Genomic DNA, 24,925 nt, shown 5'->3' on the forward strand with positions numbered 1-24,925 from the left:
ATAAATAAAATTTAAATAATACAATAACCTGAAATATGAAAGAGGGAAGAATTTTAAAACACAAACTTCAAAAATTATTTTTAGAAATAATTTTAAAAAAGGATTTATAAACTTTTCTCTGGGTTCCAACTATTAACAATATTAACACCTTTAGTTATTTGCTTAGTCCTCCTGTATACAGAAGTTTCAAAACACCAAGAGCAAAACTGTTACTTGTCCTTAGAATACCTAACTAAGGAAATACAGGCAAAGCACTGTGCTCAAAGCCACTGGGGAAAATATGGTTAGGTTCATTTATTTCAGTTTGTTTCCAATTTGAGGATTTGCTATTTTACTTTTTGCCTTAATTTCATTTTATGTAAAATGAATACATAATTCAAAAGTCAAACATATCTAAAAGGTTTATTCAAAGGTGTCTCCTTTCTAGCCCTCTCTCCCGATTATTTCTGCTTCCTCTGTTTTAACTGGTTTCCAGTCTTACCTGCAGCGTTTTATTTGTTTTTGCAAAACAAACAAACAAATATATACATTCCTCAGTAAATACTCCGGAAGTTTGATAAGAACTTGTTTCAAATCTGACATAGTAAATACCTGCTTGTTAAAGATCTTTAATAAGCAAAAAATAAAATAAGGAAAAAAAAAAGTAACTGAAAAATACCAATTCAGATCTTGCCAAGAAAATAAGAGACACTTCCTGAATCTAAATGGGTTCTTTGCAAAGTATGCTAAATCTACCAGGCTCCTATGATGTAACTTATTACACAAGAGCAATAATTCCTAAGTGATATTTTAAAGAGTTCATGTAATTCCTGAAGGGTTAATTTGTATTTTAGGAGTAACTTACTCTTCTAGAGGATTTCTCCTACTTATTTCAAGGAAACATGTGTGCAAAATCTATATTACTGCCACAAACATCAAATAAATATCTCAGCCTTCTCTTTATTTAGGAACTAAAAAATGAAGTCCATATCAACTGACTTCCAAATTACAATAGCTGAGATTCAATACCTCAGAGAGCAAGCTTCAACTGAAATATCCGTCTACAAATTCATCACCATAACTGAGCTGAGACAAAAAGTATATGAAAAAAGGGTGAGTACAAATCCATTCACAGTAAGAGGCAAAATGTCCTCGTCTTATTAAACATGCTTACTGTGTGAACTGTTTCTCACAAGGAGTCATTTTATGACAATTACGAAGCACGATTTCATAACAATGTTGTGATTATTTATGAGCTTAATACTTCTGTTTTCAACCATTTTTATAAATATCTGGTCATAATGGCGTTCGGAATGTAGGAAATAGGAAGCATGGATCTTACCCAAAGGGAAATAATCATATTTATTCAATCTGTCTCTTTCAGATAATCCATTAGCTCATCTGTGTTACTGTGTAATTCACTTTGGGATCACACTCTCAAACTGCCACTTCTCCCATCAATAACCAGATGATGCCTGGCCCAGCCTCCTATCAGTGCAGTTCCCACAATTGAAAAATGAGTCTGATTCATAGTAGAGCTACCACGTTCATTCCTTCCATGTCATCACAAGTTAATTCAGGCTGAGATCTGGGTTCAGTAAGTATTTGATGCCTTTCATGATGTTTAGATGACAGCAGCCGGAAGGGTCATGAGCACAATCAACTCTTGATAGGTCTTGAGAGGGCCTGATTCCTGATAGCTCCTAGACTTTGTGAATTATTAATGTCTTAATGATAAACCCAGGTATACATCTCTCCTACCTCGGGCTAGTTTCACTAGCTATTCTAATATTAGCTTAAATGTAGCCTAAGTAGAAACATTAACCTACTAGCAAAAATGTAATATTTACAAAGTCACATATATGTGATTTGGGACTAACCACAATTCTGAAAGATCCGTATCAGTGCTACTTTGCCCAGAGATGACAACTGAGAGTGACTTATTTATAGGGAAATGGAGGTGACTCTCTCAGGAGCTGAAAGTCACTGTAACTCATTAAGAGATGTGTATTATCAATAGAAATTAGAATTACATCCTAGACTCCATAAAAGCTTCTTCAATTATTCAAGCAGGATAGAATATGAAGAAAAAAAATCTTCTTCCTCCCAGATCTCCCAGCTTAAGCCAGTTCTAGGCTTTACAGAGCCCAGTAAGGTAGAGGAAGCGCTCTTTCAACTTTAAAGGGATTTTACAGATTAACCTCAGTGGGTTGACCTTAAACTAATATAGCAAGTGATACTCCTGCTTCGCCTCTTGCCACAACCTCTAAATGACTACAACCTCCTATATACCTCACTCACTGACTATAACAATGTGAGAATCTGGAAGATGAAGAAGAAAACTATGAGTCAGGTGGCTGCTCTTTCCTGTTCTAAAAAGATCTTCATGGTGAAAAACAATGAGGGCTCAAAAGATGATCATGAGAATAACGGCAGACATGCATGCTCCATTGGGCATTAATTATACAAAAGCACACTTACCGATATGACCTGGAACCTTTTTGCCCTTATATGAAAAGCAGAGTTTTAGATTCATGCACACAGAAGGCAATCCATTTTCCATACAGTCAAATTTTGTTCTATTCACCGACTCAGGGTGGTTTAAAGAAGCTTCGACAATCACTACAGGTCTTGTCCTAAGAAGGAAATAGAATCAGTAATATTAATTGTAGAATTATTTTTGCTTATGAAGACTAACAGTTGTGTTTATTTTGTCAGTTTACATTATCCAAGTAATTTCCTGAGTCTGCTTTATTAATAGTATGTGCCTGCATACACAATTGCATTTCCGTGCACCAATAAAGAGGACTTTTCATTTAAATGTCTAAAATTATTGACTTTGCCTGATGATTTACGTAATTGTATTTATGTAAGTTAGGAAAAGTATCCTAAAGTACAACAATTAAACTTCAGAGTACCAAACAGAGCATTATGAGATCACTACCACTGCTGATTTAAAAAACCTGCCTCCCATCATTTACAATTAAGCACAATTGTCATTAAGCAGTGAAATGTATCAACCTTACCTTAGCAACACAGCAGAATCAGACTGAAAAGCACCAACTGCCACATCTGGGATAAGAAACAACAACACAGATTAATGATCATCATTAGTCAAAGAGAATGACTTTTCAGCCATAAATACTTAACTACATCTCACCTTTCAACTGTATCAAAATAGTATTTACAGAAAATTAATTAGGAAAGATACGCTAACATCTTAAGATTCATGTCACATTTGTTTGAATCCATTCATTTTCAACAACCTTCATTCCTTTATATATGATATGATATAAATATAAACTTTACAATGTAAAGATAGGCTTACTAAAATAAAATCTGTATTACTATTCAGACTAGAACCATTTAACCAGGAATCTACTTTCCAATTTAAAAAACGAACAAGTATTCTTTTCTTTCTTTTCATCATCATATGATTTATTTTCATGGGTGTTTTCTTTATTTTTTCAAGAAGAAATAATAGCATTAAGTAACAAGCAGTGCAAAGCTTAGAAATTACTTGATCATTTCTAAATCCTGGAGTTCAATGAAGTTTTAGAAATGAAGGAAAAAAAAGTCAGTAAATTAGAAGTCTTCCATACCAGCTTTATGTATTTCACAATAAAGCAGAATCTACAATAGAGCTTGTCCCGACTAATAAAATGTGCTAATTTTATACTCACCTAAGTACCCATTATCATCTGCATCAATTTGCCCAGATATAGACTGTCCAAACATACTTAATGATTCACTAATCTGAAGTCCTTCAATTCTCTGAAAAATAGGTAAGGCGAATGAGAAGCAGTTTTTAAACACCTAGTGTCCCAGAGAAGCAATCGTTTAGTTAAATAATGGGCCTTCCCATGTCCTGGCACATTTATTAACAAAATGCATTTTAGTTAAGTCAAATATTTCTGCCTACGAGAAAACAAGTTTCCAGCTGGGAGTAAGCAGCTGACATCTATTTCATGACTAAAATAAATTACCTTCTTTACTTTATGAGCTAAGGGAAAATGATGTACAGATCCTTTAAAACGGTCCTGACTTCCTCTCCCCCTCCACTTCCCCCAGTCTTCCTTCAGGCTGTTTTTATTCACCTGACCCAGATGAATAACTTAACAAGTAAACTGGAAAAGAAGACATCTATAATAATTTAGTGCAGCCTGCTACTCAGGCTTAAGATGAAAGTCACCCTATTTAGCCAGATTGCTTCCTAGCAGTTAACAAGGACATTCCAAGTCAGATATGTGCTTCTCATTCCATATGTCTAATTTGATGTCCAGAGACTGATTTATAAATGTCAGGCTGCTAGCTACACTAAGAGAATGAGTTTTTTTTTTTGTTTTGTTTTTAATTGGACAAGTATATATCTTTCATGTTAAATTTAGAGATCCATTTGCCTATTTTTACTTAATCAAAAATAACAGTATTAGCTAATGTTTCCATGAAAGTATCTTTTGATCAACTTTTCTTCTTTGAGTATGAATGTAGACTTTTTTTTTTTGAGTACGCACTGAAATGCCTGATTTTTCAAAATGTAAAAATGAAGTCAGAGTTAGATTATAGAATTTTATTAAAGCGCTATCATCTTACTACTCTACATTGAAAGAAACACACAGTGTCATGAGTGTTTGCTATCCCCATGCAATCTCCAATAAATGTGAGGCTTTAGCCACAAGACACAACACAGTTAATCAAATCCAAATGGGCTTATTTGGAATAGTGTGGATATTGCTTTGGAACATCAATTTCATGAAATACAGAAAGAAATCTTTAACAAACAGGCTTCAGACAAACTAGGATGGCAGTGAACTTGAACTCTTGCTTATGGAAAAAAAAATGGTTTCAAAGAGTGGTTGATGACCTTAAAAAGGAGATCATTTACCATTATTATAAAAAATGGTAAATAAAATATTAAATATTTGAAAGAGCAAATGAAGAAAAATAAGTCCACATTATTGCTGGGCATTTTAAGGAAGCTTTTATACCAGTGCTTTTCTCTAAAAACAGAACAGTATCATACCTGCGAGAAGGTTGGCGAGATTCCATCTACTCGGCCATTGTAAATATAAATAGCGCCTCGCAAGTCATCTTCTTGTGGAGCCCCGATAGCGACATCTATTCATGGATTTAAACGGTGGAAAAACAAACAAGTTTTTGACACAAACTCTCTGGTCAGGGCGAATGCAACTTTGATATCTAACATTCTTTGAAATCTAACATTCATGACGTTTGATTCGTATTGCATAATATAAAATTCCCTCTTATAAAAATAGCTAGCGTTTTTCTCACTTGACAGAAAAAAAAGTATCAGAATATTAACATCATGACAACATACAGGGCTGTGCAGAATTGGCAGTGCATGCAAGACTGAATGTATGCCCTGAAGAAAGCAGAGTGGATGGGATATGACAGGCAGTGTAGCAGAATGGTTAAGGGTACGGGCTCTGCAGTCAGACTGCGGGCTTGACCCCAGCTCTGCCCTCATGTCCAACTGTGCGACACAGGGTCCATTTCTTAATCTCTGTGTCTCCGTGCCCTCACCTACAGCATAGGATCATAATAGAATCCACCCTCAGCATAAATGAATATAATGGGTGTAAATGGCTTAGAGCGGTGTTTGCCACTTAGTAGGAGATCGGGGCTGTAATTTACTTGCAAAACGACATCTAAATTAATTCCTTATTCCAATGACAGTAATTAAGGTAGTATTTGTTAAGGATATCTGTCTACACATACACAAACACACACACTGACACCCACACTGGATTTTAGAAAATGGATTTGCTTTGCGAAAGTAATGACTGCATCACCTTTATAACCTTACGGAGATTTACATCAAATTATGACACCAGAGGAGCCCTGATGGTAAAGTGGTTAGGAACTCGGCTGCTAACCAAAAGGTCGGCAGTTCGAATTCACCAGCCACTCCCTGGAAGCCCGATGGGGCAGTTCTACTCTATGAGTAGGAATCTACTCAAGGGCAATGGGTATGACACCAAGGGAAATTAAAAAAAAAAAAAAGGATTTGATCAACTGATACAAGAAACCAAGAAAAAAATGAACTATAAATCACGTGGTTGCTTCAGTGCTATAAATACATAGCACATAGAAGAAAAATAATTACAGTTGCAAGAGCATTTTATTATTTTTTATAAAGTATTTCTATTTGTGTGTGTATATATACATGTGTATTTTTATATATATGTAGTCACATATATATATGGGCATATTCATATACTTGTTTATATGCAATATTTTTATTATCTCAGTAGAAACCTAAAGTACAGGAAATTTGCTCTCATAATATTTATTACTTATCACTGTCTATCAAGTCTAAAAACTTTTTAACATCTATGGTGGTAATTTTTTACTGTTATTTCTATGGGACTAAAAACACCTTTGATATATAAAATCTATGTCAAATGCTGTATAATTTAAAAAATGCAAAAGCTTTTCTAGTTTCATTTAAAAATAAAAGGCAGACACCTTCATGTATCTTATGTTTAGACATAGTATTTTTTTGACTTGTACAGATTATTTTAAATTTTCACAAACAAATACACCCACTTGTGGACAACTACTAACCACCTAACCTTTTCCAGGCATTTGCCAGGAGCTGGTGATACAGGATAGTACCACAAAAAAGAACTCATATTTTAGTAGGAAAGATAAGCAAGTAAAAACAGAATAATAACAGCATGGGAGATATGGCAGAAATTAAGGAAACCTAGCATAAGATGATGCCCAAGCTGAGATTAAAGTATTGATAGGTCACAGTGAGGTGAAGAAGAGGGAAAAAGCAGTAGAGACTGAGGAAGCAGCCTGTGCAAGGCCAGAGGACCAAGGGACAGGGAGGTACCCTTGAAGAATAGCAACTGGTTAGTATACCTGAAGCCAGAAATGTGCAGAATAAATACATCTAAGAACATAAGGAAGAGGAGAGGAAAGGAAGAAGAATGGAGGAGGAAGAGAAGAAGAGGAGGTGAAAGGAAGTGGGGAGAAGTAAGTATTTTATACCATTGAAGACAAAACCAGTTAGTTATTTCATTAATCAGGGATGGGTTAATTACTTCTACCACTCTGGCTAAATCCCTGCTAATTAGAATTCTATACCTTCATTCTTGATAATACATGACAAATAACAAGTCTGGGTTATAAAATTGTTGATACACAGAAATTCTTTACAGTATGTTATTAGCACAGTGATTTAAATTAAGGCAAATATCTTGAGACAATATAGATGAACCTTTTCAACTGAAATATAAGAAAGAACTTGGTCAATTTTTCATCCATGAAGAAGACATTTGGGTATTTTCAGTCTTTGGCTATTTTATATATAGATCCAACTCTTAATTCCCAGAATAACACTTGGATCTATACTAAAAAGTTCTAGCTATCATTACAGAAAATAGGAAAAATACTTTTGAAGTACATATAATGAACAATAAAATGCTTTTCTGTGCCTAAAAAAAAAAAACCCAGAGCCATCAAGTTGATTCTGACCCATAGCGATCCTATAGGACAGAGTAGAACTGCCCCATAGAGTTTCCAAGGAGGACCTGGTGGATTCGAACTGCCGACCCCTTGGTTAGCAGCCATAGCACTTAACCACTACACAACCAGGGTTTCTGTGCCTACACAACCCAAATATATGAATTTGGGACACAAATTGACATCAGCTAACACATAATGCTTAAGATACAGACACCATGCTAGGGGCTTTACATAAATTAACTGATGTAACTCACAACAACCATATGAAATAAAAACTTCTTGGCCCTCACTTTACAGACGGAGAAACTGAGACAAGAGTGTAACTTGCTCAAGGGCACAAATTGGGAAGGTGGTGGAACTGGGGTTTAAACCTGGCAGTCAGGCTCCAGACCCTGTGCTTTTCTCTCTGTGCTCTATTAAGTCAAGAACAGAGGTTAGACCCAATCGTTTCCTCTCCTAACATTCATTGCTGTTCTGTGCCAAAGAAGTGCTCAATTAATGTATTGATAATACATGTATATCTATTTCAGGAGCACATAAAAATAATACAGCTTAGAATTTGCAACTGTTAAACTGCATTATATTCTGTTCTAATAATATAGAAAATATAGTCTAAAGTCAGATAAAATATAGTTCAATGTGAAAAAAAAAAAGCCGGTTGGCCAAATCTATTTTACATCTGAAATCCAAAATACTATGAGTATTCCGCTATGAGTCAGAATCGACTCGACGGCACTGGGTTTTGTTTTGTTTTACTTACCTATCCAAAAACAGTTATGGTTTTCATTCCTTGTCTATACAATCCCACTCTGCCTTCCATGAACACAAAATATCTATATCCATTTGCTCCAGAAAAATAAAGTAAGGTAGAAGATGGGGAAACGGAATGGAAAACCAGATCAAGAAACGTAAGATGTAGATACCCTGGAGTCTCATCTCAGCAGACATGGTGGAATGGAATTAAAGATCTTGGTGAAGAACTAGAACACGCTGATGCTACTTCCAAATTGGTTGCTAATATCCAAAATGTAAAACATAAAATAAAATAAAAAACAGACCAAGTAGGAGATACACGTTATTATAAAACATTCACTGTGATGAACCAACATTAATGTAGCTACTAAATGTAAACACGTTGTGATTTATAAATGGAATCACATATAGAATTATAAGTGGCACAAAAATATGTTGAAATCTGGCCTCCTCTACCTTGAGACCAGAAGAAGTAGGTGGTGCCTGACTACCACTACCCAACATTCTGATCAGGGTCAAAATAGATGGAGTCTGATAGAAAGGGAAAGAAAATGTGAAATAGAATCTTGAATTCTCAAAGAATCCAGACTTACTGGACTTATTGAGGCTGAAGGACTTCCCGGGTCTAATGCCCTGAGATAATCTTTAAACTTTGAACAGAAATTATTCCCTTAGTGTACATGTAAAGTAGGCTGAGGCATTTAAGCACAAGCAGAATTTAAGATGAGATCTTATAGCACCCGTCACTTATTTCCAGTATCCAAGTAAGTTTTAGCCAGATATGTGTTTTACATGATTATCAATTACCATATATCAATAGCAGATTAGCTCTAAATGTAAAGAATTTCACCCTTGAGAACCACGCTCTTTAAAAAATTATCCATACGAGACCAACTGGACAACCGTTCCTCTAAAGTGTAGTTGAGAAGTTTGGGGGCAGTGAGACTAAATTAATGGAAGTGGAATAACTAAGCAAAAATAATGAGAGTGCTGACACAAACTGAAGAATGTAAACCAATGTCATTGAACATTATGTGTAGAAATTGTTGAATGGGAACCAATTTTGGCATGTATGCTTCCACCAAAAATACAATAAATTATAACAAAAAATGTTGAAATATATGTTAAAAGTAATAATTTGAATAGTAATCTTCCAAATATACATACCACTTTCAGGAGTTGAGTGCTGTAGTTGCAGATTTCCATATGGACTTCAAAAAACTGCAGTCTACCCTGAAGGTCCACTTTAAGTCCCTCTTCCTAAGTGTCAGGGACAAAAAACTTTCTGTGTGTCCTTCACACCCCTGGAAAACTGCCTGGAACTTTGCCAGGTACTAGAGTGCCTTTGTTGAGGAGACCTGCCTATTTGTCATGACATTCTTACAACTGTCTCTGATTATAGAAATGATTCAGGTTTGTCACTGACATTTTGATGCCATAAAAGTCACTTCTCACGTGCACACACACACCCTTATATATGTTAGCACATTCGAAGTAATGAATGCTCTTTGTTGAAATGTCAATTAAAACAAGATGTTGAAAGAAACATAAGTAAGCAAAGTAAGTGTTTTAGTAAATGAGAATTAAGTGTTTTTAAAATAAGGAATTATATTATTTTATATAACATAGATGAAATATCAAGTTGCATAAACATGGTTTTATATTATAGATATTTACTAAGTAGGGTGTCTCTATGTGCTTAAACCCACCACTAAATTAGGTTTTTTTTTCCCCAAGTTTTAATCATATAATTTCATTTGATTGTAAAAGAGTGTCGCTATTTCTTCATTTACATTTTTAATAACACATAATCTATACCTGGTGTAGTACATATGACACACTATAAATGCTCAATAAATATCACAGAATTGCTGACTATTTAGGAAATAGTCATCATAATAAAATTATATAGGTGTTAAATGTTTTAATATAAACTGTTATGTGCAATCAGAATAACCATAAATGTACATACATATACATGGTCCCTCCTTTCAGTTTTAAAATAGTTTAAAAAAATCTAGACATGATCATACTTCTATATCAAATTATACTATTTTACATTTAATAGGGTTTATTGGAAGCAGGTATTCAAACAATTATTCGGTAACTGACTGTCTTCTGGAATAATGGATTTTATATATTTAGATTGAGGCATTTAGGCACAAGCAGAATTTAGGAAGATGAGCGTTTATAGCACCCCTCACTTATTTCCAGTATCCAAGTAGTTTTAGCCTGATATGTGTTTTACATTATTATCGATTAGCATATACCAATTGTCAATGATCATATCAAGAAGAAAGACACATTCTGAGCCATGAAAACAAATATCAAATACTTATTTATTGAACTCTAGGATTTCATACCAAAAACCAAACCCACTACCGTCAAGTCGATTCCAACTTACAGCAACCCATACACTCTCTGGTAAAACTCATCCACCATTTTATGCACAACTTTCACAGATTTGGTTACCACTCAGAACTAGATTTTAAAAAGCACATTTTAGGAGGGGATGCTGGTAGAGACAGGAAATTAAGAGCAGGGCTGATATCCAGATAATATGCACAGTTATGACAGCACCTTCTATCAATTGGTAACTAACCACTGTCTATAAGTCCTCCCCCCACAATATAGCAGCTGAACAGGGAATGCCTGGCACAGCAGGGAGCTTCCATCTGTTGGGTTTGGTCAGCGTTTTTACTGTGTTGCTAATTAAAAATCATATTCCAACGAGTTTAAACTACACCTTTTTTCATATTTAATAACACTTCTGAAATCAGGATCCTTCTTAAAATAGGTGGTGTGCCACGTTTTAATAAGTGATGCCTTTTTTTTTTTTTTTTTAGGGGCACATAAAATAATGCAACTTATAGTCAATGGAAGGAGCCCTGGTGGCACAGTGGTTAAGTGATCGGCTACTAACTGAAAGGTTGGTGGTTCAAACTTACCAGCTGCTTCCTGGGAGAGAGATGTGACAGTACGCTCCTGTAAAGATTAGAGGCTTGGAAACCCTATAGGGCAGTTTTACTTTGTCCTACAGGATTGCTAGTCAGAATCGACTCAATAGCAAGGGGTTTGTTTGTTTTTTTTTTTGGTTATAATCAGTGGTGTCTTAGAAGCAATGAAATAAGATATTTTGAATATCATCCTTTATTAACAACTTTAATAATCTATCATTGACAATCTAGAAGTCAGATGTAACAGTATAAAGAAAAAACAAACTTAGCATTCCATCCTGGCTCCATTTTCTATATATGGACTAGAAACACAAAACTCCAATCATATTCTCTTCCATGCACTATTTTAAATGCTGCAATCAAGTAGCAAATTAGATACTTTGAATTACCTTCAAAGCCATCATTGTCAATGTCGCCAAGATTAACTATAGATTCCCCAAATCTTGCAGCATATTTGTCACTTCCAATGAGCTCTGTTTCCATTTCATTCATTACTGCTCCCTAGATTGAAAAAGGGAGAAAAGGTGTTACAGTAACTCCCTGACAACTTTATACCTGCTTTACTGTTGTAATTGGATACGGATTTTTCCCTAATGCGTCAAACAAATTGGACAAACTACAGACCGAGCTTTAGTACACACATCTTAGTTCAATTCAATAAATATTTATTGAGTATGTCAACACATGTGATAGTATGATGAGAGCTCACAGGACATAAAAAAATGTCAAACTCATGATCCCTAGCTTTGAAAATTCAATAAATCATTTTGATAATTAAATTTAGCAAATATTTATTGAGCTCCTCCAGAAGTTCCTACTAAAGGCAGCACACTGGGCAAAGAGTGAATGGGTGAAAGCAGACACGGCAATGCATGTAGAAGACACATTCCCTTTCCTCAACAAGTCCACAGGTACAGGGAGGCTTAGCACAAACATGTGAATAACTTAGGAGAAGTAGAAATGTCTTTGGAATATCAAGAAGCAAAGAAAGCACATCTTACTGCAAGAACCAAAAGAGATTTCATAACAGAGATGGCATTCAAAGTGGTTGTCAAAAGATGGCATTATTTTGATATGCAGGGAAAACTATATCAGCAAAACACAAATCCCAAAGAATGTGGCTACAATGAAGGGTACGTATAATGGATGAGACCAAAAAAGTCAGATTGGTCTTACGGTGTGCGGTTTTGAATGCCAAGGGAAATTTACGCTCAGTATAGGGGACTATAGGGACCCACTGAAGCTTTCTGAGTTGAAAAGTGAAAAGAAATGGAGCTGGCCTTTACAACCTCAATTCAATGGCAATGGAGCATGGGTTGGTCAGCTGATACCTCAGAAGCTGGAAGATGAGTTAACGCAGTAAGACCTATAATGATACTGCAATAACGGCTACTAGGTGTACTTCCAAACTCAGACTGTGTCACTTCCTTATATCATTCTTTCTTGAATTAATGCAAAAACAATTACTGAGCACCTACCTGCCCAGCACTCTCCCCCCCCCAAAAAAAAGCAGTAAACAAGACGGACTGATTCTCTTCCATATGGAGTTTATGCTCTAGTAGGAGAAGATACAATAACAAACCAAAGAGACAAGTATGTAATACAGCGCCAGGTAGTAGTTAGTGTCATTTCTTGGGGTTAAGAAGTAGAAGGTTGAGAAAGAATAATCTATATCATAAATTTTAAAAAGCTGAAAGGAATTATGAAGTTAACTGTTGTATCCAAAGGTGGGAAACCCTGGTGGCATAGTGGTTAAGAGCTACGGCTGCTAACCAAAAGGTTGGTAGTTCTAATCCACCAGGCACTCCTTGAAAACTCTACGGGGCAGTTCTACTCTGTCTTATAGGGTCGCTATGAGTCAGAATCAGTTCGATGGCAATGTGTTTTTCTGGTATTCAGTGGTGGTGCCTCACAGTAGGAGTGAGAGAAGGACAAGAGGGGGGCCTACTCAAAGGGTTCCTCCTTTGCCCTTTAACCACTTACGTCTATTTTACATATTAAAAAATATTCCGATGCACTACACGTCATAGATCCTGTCCTCTTGCACACAAATCTATCCATCATTCCCTAAGCACACACGTGCTTTTCCCTTTGTGAAGTACCCTTCCCTTTTTATTTTCCCGCTGAAAAATTTCTATTCATGTCTTGCTCAAATGTATCCTCCTGTTAAATCTTCTTGACCTACAGTGAGTTGCTTCTTCCACTTTGCATATACTTAAAATGTGCCATTTATCATGTTGTATTCAATTGTTTACTTACATGTTTGCCCCTTACTAGATCCTGAGCTCCTGCAGGAGAGGATTACATTTATCCTGAGATCTTTTCTCAGTCCCTGTTACATTTCAGATACTCTATAAATGTTTGTTTTTAGTTTGGGAATCATCACTATAGATGTCATCACCGACACCAAAAGAGTGAGTGATTTTTATCAAAGAAATAAGGGACTAGAGAATAAGAGCCTGACCCTTCTAGGAAACGCCTAATTTAAAGAGGAGAAGGGAAAAAAGGCAGCAGGGAGCACAGACAATGTGCCAAACTAACACAATGCAAAGGCACTGCAGTTCCAGAAGGGGAGTTTCAAGAAGGAGTGATCATCACTCTTCAAGTATTCTTCAGTCGGGGAAAAAGATGACCAAGAGTTTGCTTGGGACCCCTGAGAGCTATTTAGTAGAAGTATGTGGAAGATAGACCGTTTTCAACTATCATTCTTTCTTGAATTCATCCAAAAACAATTACCGAGCACCTACCTGTCCAAGACTCTTCCAAGACCCAAGGAAACAGCAGTAAACAAGACAAACTAATTCTCCTCCATATGGAGTTTATACTCTAGTAGGAGAATGGACAATAGCAAAGCAAACAGACAAATATATACTACAATGCCAGCTAGCAGTTAGCACCATTTCAGGGAGTTAAGAAGAAGGTTGAAAAAGAATAATGGAAGAATAATCTATACCATAGATTTTAAAAGCTGAAATGAATTATGAAATTAACCCTAGTATTCAACAGTGGTGCCGCACAGTAGGAGTGAGAGAACAATAGAGCGGCCTACTCATGGGGTTCCTCCTTTGCCCTTTAACCAAAGGAGCTCCACTTATATCTGTTTTACATATTGGGCTTGCTTACAATTTCGACGGAAAAAAAGGTTCTATATCACCTTTTTTTTAGATATACAAGCTGCTGTTTAAACTGTTTTCACAAAGTTTAGTTTTAAAGGGAAAGGAAACAAGAAATTTGCAGAATGAAGAGGTAGTAAGGATAATGAAAACCATTTATGGACAGGGAAGATGTGATATGTCTACGGAAGAAATATTATTGCCTGACAGCACAATTAATAAGAGTCTAACGGTCACTTTGTAGATTGTATGCCTTTCCACTATATCTAGGCGTAAACATAGTGTGGGAAATGCCAGTGCAGAAACAACCTTCCTGCTCTATGGTTAGAACTTTGAGAATCTCCCAGCTTTATCAAACTTGAGTGTTTTCTCTTTTAAATTGTAAAGTGCTTAGACTAATGCTTCGTGTAAGAACTTAATAAATGCTCTGAAACTAATGACTAAGGTTGCCAATACCTTACGGAACAGATTTTAATTTGTTTACTCCTGACTGACTGAAAAATGTTGTGCCATAAAACATGAACCAATTTTCCCATAATTCAGCTCATGTTCTTTAAAACGAAGAAACAGGCCAAGAAGACCCCATTAAGGCTCTACCAATCCTTTGTTTTGATTTAATATCAAGGAGCTAGGCTGGCAAGATAAGGCTAGCAGCATTTTTAATTGAATTGTTAAGTAGTCAGTTTCTATTCCAAAATACTCTTCATAACTTAAAACCCCACCCTAAACAGTGATTATCTATTTCCTCAACCAATATATCCACTTTGGAATAAACTATGACAATTTTATATTCTAATCAGGAATACAATCTCTATGAACTGTGCAAATTAACATTTTATCAGAATACATCTTGTTTCCATGTTTTCAAGTTGAACATTTAATTTTAATTTTCTACATCTATTAAAATATAATTTATGAAATTATGCAAGGGCATTAACTATAGAGCCAATAAGAAATCCACATTTTGAAGAATGTATGAAATCTTTTTTTAAAAAATCAGACTGGTGTTATAATAAAACTGGAAGAAACTCTAACTGTGAGGAGAGAAACTCCAGAACAATTCACCCCATACTTTGGAATATCAGAATGGGACAGCTGCCTATTCATCATCATGTTCCATTCTATTTTTAGAGCATCACTACAAAACTGGAATTTGTTCTTTTAGCAGTAAAATAAACAGAAGAATCCACAGTCTATCATAACGTTGGAATAAAAACGATTTCAATTTTGATCATCATTCAATAAATGGCTTCGAGTTTGTGGACAGATCGGGCGTACCGTGCCAGAGTTGATGTATGCAAAAACTCTTCCCTCCTCCCTGATGGTGCTCTGCATGGGAGCTCCCACAAGTAGGTCCGAGAGGCCGTCTGCGTTGAGGTCCACGGCACAAACGGAAGCTCCAAAGTATGATCCGAGCTGCCTCAAAGCAAACCAGATCCAATCATTGAGAAAAAAGTAGGGCTACTTGCAAAAGCCCCAGGGATATCAAAGGTAGAGACATATTACCTTTTTACCTTTCATCTCATATAAAATATTTAGACCTTTTGCACCAATGCTGAATATGTATGCCTGCAATAGGGAAAAGAATTAGAAAGGTTAGGCTACTTTCACATTAAAAAAAAAAAAAAAAAGCTTATTTTCATTCGATCAAAACATCTGTTTTCATAACTTATAAACTGCTCACATAAAAAAACCATTTTAAGTGTGTTATAAAAGGTTTAGGGGTCCACTTTCACATTAAAATGCCTCACTTATAAAATTACCTTCTTAGAAACTACCTTATTGATCCCATAGAAAGGGCTCAGAAAATGTTGTTTGCCCCTCCTTTCAAAGTAAACCTGAGAAAGACTGAGTAACTAACAGTCACACAGCATATTAGCAAAAAGAACTAGAAAGAACATTCTCTCTCTCTTCTAGCCTTGCCACAAAACACATAGCTGTCTCAATTTCCTCTCAGACATAAAGCAGTTAAACAATAAATATATTCCTGGAATGTTTTTTGATATTCTATCCTAAAAACATTTTACATGTAAGAAATAGAAGCCTCATTTGACCCATATAATTTCCCTTAGTTAAAGCTCTTGAGCTACATGTCTCCGAATAGGCATACATCTTTCATCAGTTCCACTAAATGGAGTATATTGTTCATCATTTCTTTTACTTGGCTCCACAATCAACACCCACTGAAGCAGCAGTCAAGAGATCAAAACGATATGTTGCATTGGGCAAATCTGCTCCAACAGACCTCTTTGAAGTGTTAAAAAGCAAAGATGTCACCTTGAGGACTAAGGTGTGCTTGACCCAAGCCATGGTATTTTCATTTGCCTTATATGCATGCAAAAGTTGGACAATGAGTAAGGAAGACCAAAGAAGAATTGATGCCTTTGAATTACGGTGTTGGCGAAGAATATTAGATATGCCATGGGGTGCCAGAAGAACAAATAAATTTGTCTTGGAAGAAGTGCATCCAGAATGCTTCTTACAAGCGAGGATGTTGAGACTTCGTCTCACATACTTCTAGGCATGTTATCAGGTGGGATCAGTCCCTGGAGAAGGGCATTACGCTTGGTGAAGTAGAGGGTCAGCGAAAAAAAGCAAGACCCTCGATGAGATGGATTGACAGGCACAGTGGCTGCAACAAGGGACTCAAACACAGTGATGATTGTGAGGACGGAGCAGGACTGGGCAGTGTTTTGTTCTGTTGTACAAAGAAGAGTGAGTTGGAACCAACTGGATGGTACCTAACAACATAATAATATTCCTTAGAATATTTGCAGTTCTTCTTTTTAATATTTTCTTATTCTCTCAGCCATTTACTCAAGCCTTCGTGAAGAAATAAACGTAAAAATGTTAAGTCTTACTTTACCAATCTGTTCATGTTGTGGAGCTCCTCCAACTACTTCTGTAGTGTGCTGACTCTGAAAATGACCAGCTCCAACTGAGTATCCTTCAGGAAAGAGAAAAAAAGTATAGGAATCATCATTTACAAGAGGTGAAATACACGATCATAAGTCCAATCTTAGAATTGAGGCTGAATTCAAACAGAGTTCTAAGAACATTTAGCATAGCAATACTCAAACTGAGCACTTATTATATGTTTTAAGCAATTATTGATATGGCTATTATAAAACTGAAGCCAAGTGTTCATATTTCCAAAGCCTAGAAATTGAATATAGCTCCTTTACATTTGGTATGTTGGTCCTATAGGGTGGTCACTATGAGTCAGAATCGACTCGATGGCACTGGGTTTTTTTTATGTAGGATTAGGACATGCTAGCTTCTAGAATTACAATGGAAATATTTTACAGTATATAAAATATTTTAAACCTAAAATAAATATTTTTAAACAGCAAAATTTTTGTCATGAAAATCTTTCTATTATGATAACCTTATGATGACCCAAATGGTAAAATTATTTTATTATGTGATAAAGGGCACAACCATCCGTTGTTGCCCAGTCAGTTCCGACTCATGTTCATCCCATGGGATACAGAGTAGAACTGCTCCATAGGGTTTTCTTGGCTGTAATCTTTACAGAAGCAGTTCATCAAGCCTTTCTTCCACGGAGCTGCTGGGTGGATTTGAACCACCAACTTTTAGGTTAGCAACTAATCGAAAAATGCAGGCACCACACATGCTCCTTCCAAAGGCACAATACCAAATTATATTTCTTATAATACTTCAGAAGGAGCCCCGGGGTTGCAAACGGTTAAGCACTTGGCTGCTAATGGAAATGCTGGCAGTTCAAACTCAGTAGGTCCATGGGAGAAAGACCTGGCAGTCTGCCTCTGTAAAAAGATTATAGCCAAGCAAACCCTGTGAGGCATTTCTACTCTGTCACAGAGTCATGGAAACTTGCTATGGGTATCAGAATCCGCTCGATGGCACCTAACAACAATACTTCAAGATATCTTTCAACCATAATCAAGAAAATGTTAAAGTGTAAATTAATTTGTTCTCTTTGAAAATTAATACCTTCTGTCTGAATGGAGAAAACAAAAAAAAAACAATACTGACTTTTCTTATTATAGTTATTTCAAAGCATATTTGAAGCACATATGATTTAAACAAATCTATACAGTCACGTACCACACAATGTTCGTTTGGGCAACATCTGACTGCATATATGTGGCCATATTTATTCTTTGAAATTTGATTCTTTATTAGAAGTCTTTTAGATTCATGTTTGCAAACATTTAACAAAGAAAAAAAAAAAAACCCATCATTCTTAACCCAGGGGGTAGAAGCAACCTATACCTATAAGAACAGGGTTCAAGAAAGAACTTCTACTATAACCTCTGCATGGCTCCAGCTCTGGGACACAAACTATCATCAAAGCTTAGTGACCCAGACCTGTGCAGCATCCAAGGCCTGTTGAATGTTGGCCTCTAGGGCTGCCTCTGGAGCCTGCTGGGTGTCAGCTTCCAGGACAGTGTCTGGAGTCTGCTGGGTGCCAGCCTCCAGGGCAGGGCCCTTCTCTGAACTTTGTGCCCAGCGCTGGTGGTGATAATTGGACAAGTTCATGACCATTTTGGCTACATCCTTCTGGTAATAAGGCCACCCAAATATCAAGATCTTGGCCTCGAGTTTGTATATGTGTGTGTAAAATATTAAATTAACTCAAGTTTCATAGCTTCTATCCTTAAAGAGATAGTTGTTGAACTCTCAAAATCACTTCTGGCCATTTTGCTCTTTTGCAAATACAATTTCCCTTATTTATAATTACTAATATCTTTTTTTTTTTTTTTTTAGTATCAATAAAAAAAATTTTTTTTAAGGTAGAGATAATTTGAGTTTGTCAATTTTTATAGTACCTAAATAACTTCCAAATTTTACTTGATTATGTTTGTCTAAAAAAGCCTTGTATATATTTGTAGTTATATTGTAGACAAAGACAGAGCCAGTCCAGTAAGATGATCCTGGGGCTCCCATAACAATTAAGTCCTGTAAGAAAAAAAAAAAATTAATGAAAATTAATCATCTTTTAAAAGTTAATCTCACCACTCAAATCCTCTTCCAGAAACACAACATTTTAAGTGAATAGTGAAGGAAATACACTTCTTATATTAAATTTCTGAAAACTGAGCATATTATAAATTTAAAACATAAGACAAGATGGCTAATAGACTTCCACCTAAAAGTAGAATTTCAGAGAAGAAACTCTGAAATGCTCATTTTCAAACTTACTAGGGGATTTATAAAATAGAAGATAGAATCATTGAACACTAGAGTAAGTTTTTGGGAGAAAACCACTGTGGTTTCTATTAAAGTAAATCAAATCTGGGTAATTCATTAGTGCTCATTAAGGGGATAATCTTGCGCTGCCAAAGCATAGAAAGTGAACTTAATTTATTTCAATTGGCAAAAAGCCACTGACTAGCTTCCTTAACAATGTTAGCTTAAAAAAAAATGGAATTTGGGGCATATTTGATCATAAACAGGAATTTAGGAAAAGAAAACAAAGGCAAGGTTGGAATGGGCAGGTACTAGTCTGGTGCAGCATGAAAACTTTCGGCAATCAATCCTACTTAGCACATTTCTAAATATGCTAAATAGGATCAAATAGTATTTCTGAACTTTCTTTTTAAAAAGTCAGTTTAAATATAAACTAAAGAAAGCATTATTTTAAATATTTTTTTACATAGTAGGTAATATTTATGGAAATTGTTAACCCAAGACTTGATACAGCCTGACTTCATGGATTCAGAAAAGATTAATGAATTCATAATGGATTCTTAAGAGAAACTGAGACACTTGGGATTTGAGTACAACCCTAACCTTTCACAGTACATCCCAGAGCATTAGAGAGAGAATAATAGAGTTTGGAGCTTTATATGATCTAAGATACAGCTATTAATTTCTTAAATCTCAAGATTCTTAAATTTTCAGAACTTTAATGAAAAATATAGACACGTTTCCTTTCCTTTTCAACTTGTAATTACAAATAACGTATTTAGATAGGAATTTTCAAAGCCTAATTGTAGTTACTTTTGATTTCCATTAAATTCTTGATGAAAATAAATATTCTTCAATAATAGACTTTCAGTTGGTCTTATATGGTGCAATCACTCAAATATTAATATTTTCTCAAAATATATGCAGAATATTGACTGGTGAAAATTAAGTTGTAATACTCTCAAATTTGAGGGCATATTATGCTAGATATTACACAATTTTTAGCTTAAAGCATCAGTCTTCCAAACCTTCTGAAGATATAAACTTCTATATATCAACATTCATAACAGCTATTTTTAAGACTATTACCTTTGTATAAAAACTAGATATTCCAGCTTGACACGATGCAAAGTTTTCCCCAAATTTTTTCACATAATCTAAAATGAAATATAAAAAATTCAGGACTTCATTTAAAAATAATCTCCATAACTTTGTTTTTTTCTTGCAAATTCTTGAAAATACACATTTTAAGATCTGTTTTGTACTACCTCGATTTTTAATAATAACTTTGATAAAAAATTTTAAGCTTATGAATCTCTTCCATATTAATCTTCAAAATATCCCTATGAAATAGCAACAAAAATACCTATCCTTGCCTATTTTTCACAGGAAAAACATTCAGTATACACTCAAAAAATTTTGTCAAGCAAGTACCCAAGACAGAGACAGGATTTCTAACTTCCAGTCCAGGTATCCATTTAAAATAGGCTTTCTGGACTTTTCTCAGACTGAATCAAGGGTCTACATGGAGATGTAGGCTCTCCAATTACAGAGTCCTAATGAATGAAAGCTTTTAGAACTTAATAAAAGGACACAGCTTTGCTTCCCCTGACGAACTGACCTATATAAGCCTCTAAGAAAATATCATTGACCACATTTTTGATTTTGCCAATCAGAATACTTAAATTCAAAACTTAAATAAATTGTTAAGTCATTTACATGAATTATTCCGTTATGTTTTTCACTCCTTTTCATCTCTTCCCTGATGCTGTTTTTTTCATTTTCATAAATTTTACCATATTGTAGGCATCTTTGGTTTATACCATCTTGATTTTTTTTTTTTAGCAGAATGTGGCTAGGTATATCTGAGCAAAAATAAAAAATCTGCTGTGAAACTGTTTTAAATTCTAAATTGTAAACCACTAGGAAAAAGGGTATGATAAAAATACAGAAATCTAGACTGAGTTTTATTGCAACTGAGGATTAAAAATTCATATTTTACCTTCTTGGCATTCAAAGGCAAAACAAATATATATATATGATATAAACTTCTTTATCACCCCAAATTCCAGGGTAAAAGATCTTAATATTAATATCAGTAATTGAATTGACACATTTGGCCAAGTTCTTCCAGCTAGTAGAAATTTTCTTTGGCCTCCAGGGTAATAATCTTAGAAAAATTGAAAACAGGAGTCTACATACATTTAATTCTTAGTTTTCCAAGGACACATTTTTAGAATTTTAGTTCAGTGACAGATACAATTTTTACTGTTCTGTTGACATTGACCCCCAACTTTGCTCAAATCATTCATTTATTTATGTCCCAGTTCTGTTCTCTCTGATGCTATCTAAAGCCTACAATTTTTATGGAAGAGACCTTGCAGACTTGAGACACCAATCCCTTGCTGTTTCAAGGAAAACATGAATTTGAAAAAAATGATAGCAAGTAGGAAAGATTTGCTTGCACTTATACTTTGAATTTTCTGCATATTTCTGGAAGGTTAAGGTAAAGCAAGAAACCCAAAGTTTTCTTCTTTCTAATCACACTTTTGAATGTAATTTCATGATTTTAAGTATTTTGTGTTCGTTGGGCATCAGTTTCACTTACACTGAACTGAAAGTAAATTTAATACAAAAGTGGGTAATTATCAACTAGATCCCAGAATTATTCAAACTGAACCACAGAATTTCTCCTCCTAATAGCACACATTTCACTTATGAAAATGAATGCTACTACAATTGGATTAAAAAAGGGGGGGTGGGGGGAAAGCTTTGAGTAGTTAAAAAGAACACAGCTATTTCAAAGATCTCCTTTTCTCTCTCTGAACATCCAGAACTGAAAAAAAAAACAAACAAAAAATTAAAGGGATTAACTTGTATCTGTTGATCCAGTTAACATCAAAATCACGTCTTACCTTGATAACACGGAGCTATCCTTTTACTCAGTTCTGTTCGTAAATCAGACGGCATTCCATAGCAAACACCAGTGGGGAGCTTATTTTCATGTTTCATGTAGAATATATTTTTCCATCTATGACCACAAGCCTGAATAAAACACAAAAGTAGACTAAATGATGTGAAAGCCACACCCAGAATGCCTGATTTCACGATGTTAACAGGGGACCGATGCCAATACCTACCACAATCGATCCATTTTCTCCGGGCTGTCTGGAAAGTGTGACCCCCAACCACTGATTGTCTCTCTCTTCCAAGCAAGTCTTTCCACAAGGCTCTCCATGAGGGCTGCCTACAGCATTTGAAAATAATTTTACCATCAGTTATCTTCAAAACAATGCTCTTTTATAAGAGCAGAGGAAATAAACCTAGTGCTCGCCCCCAAGGTTTTTGCTTTAGACATGTGCGTAATGCCCTTGCCCCCGCTTCTCCATCATCTTAAATTCAGTGCACAAAAAAGTTGGGGCAATTGTGAGTTATTGCGTGCCAACATAACTGTTCTCTCCTTTAAGGTGATTTTTGGTTGTAGAAATGATTTCTGATTGGTAACTACATGAAGAAATGGCCTCAGTGACACAGAGAGATAACCAGTATGACTAGGAAGAGGGAAGACAAGTTAAAACCAGATAAGTGGTCCAAATGCAACTGCGGTGTCTAATGCTTGGAAAAAAATGTGCACCTTTGTTTTGACCGTTTATCTAGCAAAGTAAGCAATATTGCCAGAGTATCTTTTCAAAAGATTCTTGCATTGGAACATTAAGAACAGAAAGGCTACTCTATGGTCTTCAGCAATGAAGGCGCAGTTTACTGGAGCTGGAAGGTGACAACTGAACATGCAGAAAGTGTACAAACGGCCCTGTATTTTACATTTAATGGATTGTGACTTATGTTTTCAACAAACAAAAAAAGACTTGCAACACCAGATTATTACAGTAATAAATTAAAAACAAACTTCACCAGGCATTGGGCAAATACATGAATATCCAGAAAGCCAATCATTAAGCAAAGTATTACCCATGCACAGAATAGTACTTCTAAGCTGTACAATAAGAAGTGACCTTAATCGTTTGAACTTTTTTTTCTTTTGTTAGAGTGACTGTTTTATAGCAGGCATCCTATATTAAAGTGATTTGAAATAAATGATTTTTAGAGAGAACAGATACAACTATGATGACATTCCTTTTGCTGTCTCCCCCTCGCCCCCATCTTCAATTGCCACTGAACAATTCTGCTTCACCTCTGCCTTACTTCCAAGGGAAACCCTGATGGCATAGTGGTTAAGAGCTATGGATGTTAACCAAAAAGGTCAGCAGTTCAAATCCACCAGATGCTCCTTGGAAACCCTGTGGGGCAGTTCTACTCTGTGCTGTAGGGTCATTATTAGTTGGAATTGACTCAACGGCAACAGGTTTGTTTTTTTTGGTTTCCCAAAGGCAGGTAGGAGGATTAGTTTAGGATCAATTTTGTTAGGCAAGGATGTGAAATTTGAGTTTGTCTACTTAGTTTTGAACACTGGTCACTGGGTACCAAGTCCTGATACATTTAAAGCAACTGTTCTCTGAATCTTTAGTCACTGTGTCTCCACCTATGAGCTTGACCCCTAGATTAAGCTTCCTGAATACACTCAGAATGCCTACATAAACAAGGCTTATATGTTGAAAGTGAAATTACTTGAACTGACTCTCTTGAGGAGTAAAGATTTTGTTTAAGGAATGTGGGAAGATGTCTGTGGATACATTTGTTTCCAAAATGTTATTCAGGAAAAACAGCAAAGAAAAAGGCAGAGGACTAATGATCCAACCACAAGAAACAACAGCATGCATCGCAAAGCTTTAGCTGCATATCTAACATAGGTGAATAGCCCTGGAACTTTATTTACAAATGAAAATCTTTATTAACAACTTGTTGCTTCACTTGTTTTTCAGCTCACTTTATTTGAATTCCTATTTTATGAGTCTTAAACAATTCACTTAAAATAACATGGCCAGTGTTGCCCATACTCTACTAATGGTGAGAATCGCCTGGGCACATGCCAAAAATACATCTGTATTGCCCTTCCTCTTGAGAGTCTGCTTCAGTGTGGCCAGGTGAGGCCCTAGCTGCCCAGGTGATTCTTAAGATCAGGGAGCCTATTAGAATGGAATGTGGAAAATGTTTATCTGTCCACGTTTAATGTAGAATGGTAACTTCCACCAATTGGTACTGGCTGCCTAGAAGGCAGGGCTGAAAGGAGGAAGACTAAGAATAGGTCTGGAAAAAGAGTGCTGGTGTCGATTAGTAATGTCTGCTATTGGAATGGAAAGGGAGTCTTGCCCAAACCCTGATAAACAAAAGTCTACGTGGTGGAAATATAAAGTCTCTGTGTTGAAAATGAATAAAGAAAGGAAGGGACAGGCAGAGAGAGAGGAAAGCAAGAGAAAGAGAGACATGAAGAATGGGACTGTATGTGTTGGGGGGTTATGGTGGATCATAGGGAATTATTATTGGGTCTCCATG

General features: G+C 35.6%; 1 protein-coding gene across 2 annotated transcripts in view; it reads right to left on the reverse strand.

The window, feature by feature from the left end:
* The window catches only part of ITGA4 (integrin subunit alpha 4), a 96,627-nt gene that overhangs the window by 54,523 nt on the left and 17,179 nt on the right, over window positions 1-24,925 (reverse strand). For both annotated transcript variants that reach the window (XM_064286934.1, XM_003405967.4), the window contains exons 3-14: window positions 22,615-22,721; window positions 22,390-22,519; window positions 20,564-20,631; window positions 19,114-19,243; window positions 17,161-17,246; window positions 15,806-15,868; window positions 15,578-15,715; window positions 11,576-11,687; window positions 5,003-5,097; window positions 3,663-3,753; window positions 3,006-3,051; window positions 2,461-2,615 (exon numbers count right to left, since the gene is read on the reverse strand). In XM_064286934.1, the coding sequence (XP_064143004.1) occupies window positions 2,461-2,615; window positions 3,006-3,051; window positions 3,663-3,753; window positions 5,003-5,097; window positions 11,576-11,687; window positions 15,578-15,715; window positions 15,806-15,868; window positions 17,161-17,246; window positions 19,114-19,243; window positions 20,564-20,631; window positions 22,390-22,519; window positions 22,615-22,721 (1,221 nt within the window). The remainder of the gene's footprint in view (window positions 1-2,460; window positions 2,616-3,005; window positions 3,052-3,662; window positions 3,754-5,002; window positions 5,098-11,575; window positions 11,688-15,577; window positions 15,716-15,805; window positions 15,869-17,160; window positions 17,247-19,113; window positions 19,244-20,563; window positions 20,632-22,389; window positions 22,520-22,614; window positions 22,722-24,925) is intronic.

This window comes from Loxodonta africana, chromosome 6 (genome assembly GCF_030014295.1).
Source record: "Loxodonta africana isolate mLoxAfr1 chromosome 6, mLoxAfr1.hap2, whole genome shotgun sequence".
In the NCBI taxonomy this organism is placed as follows: domain Eukaryota; kingdom Metazoa; phylum Chordata; class Mammalia; order Proboscidea; family Elephantidae; genus Loxodonta; species Loxodonta africana.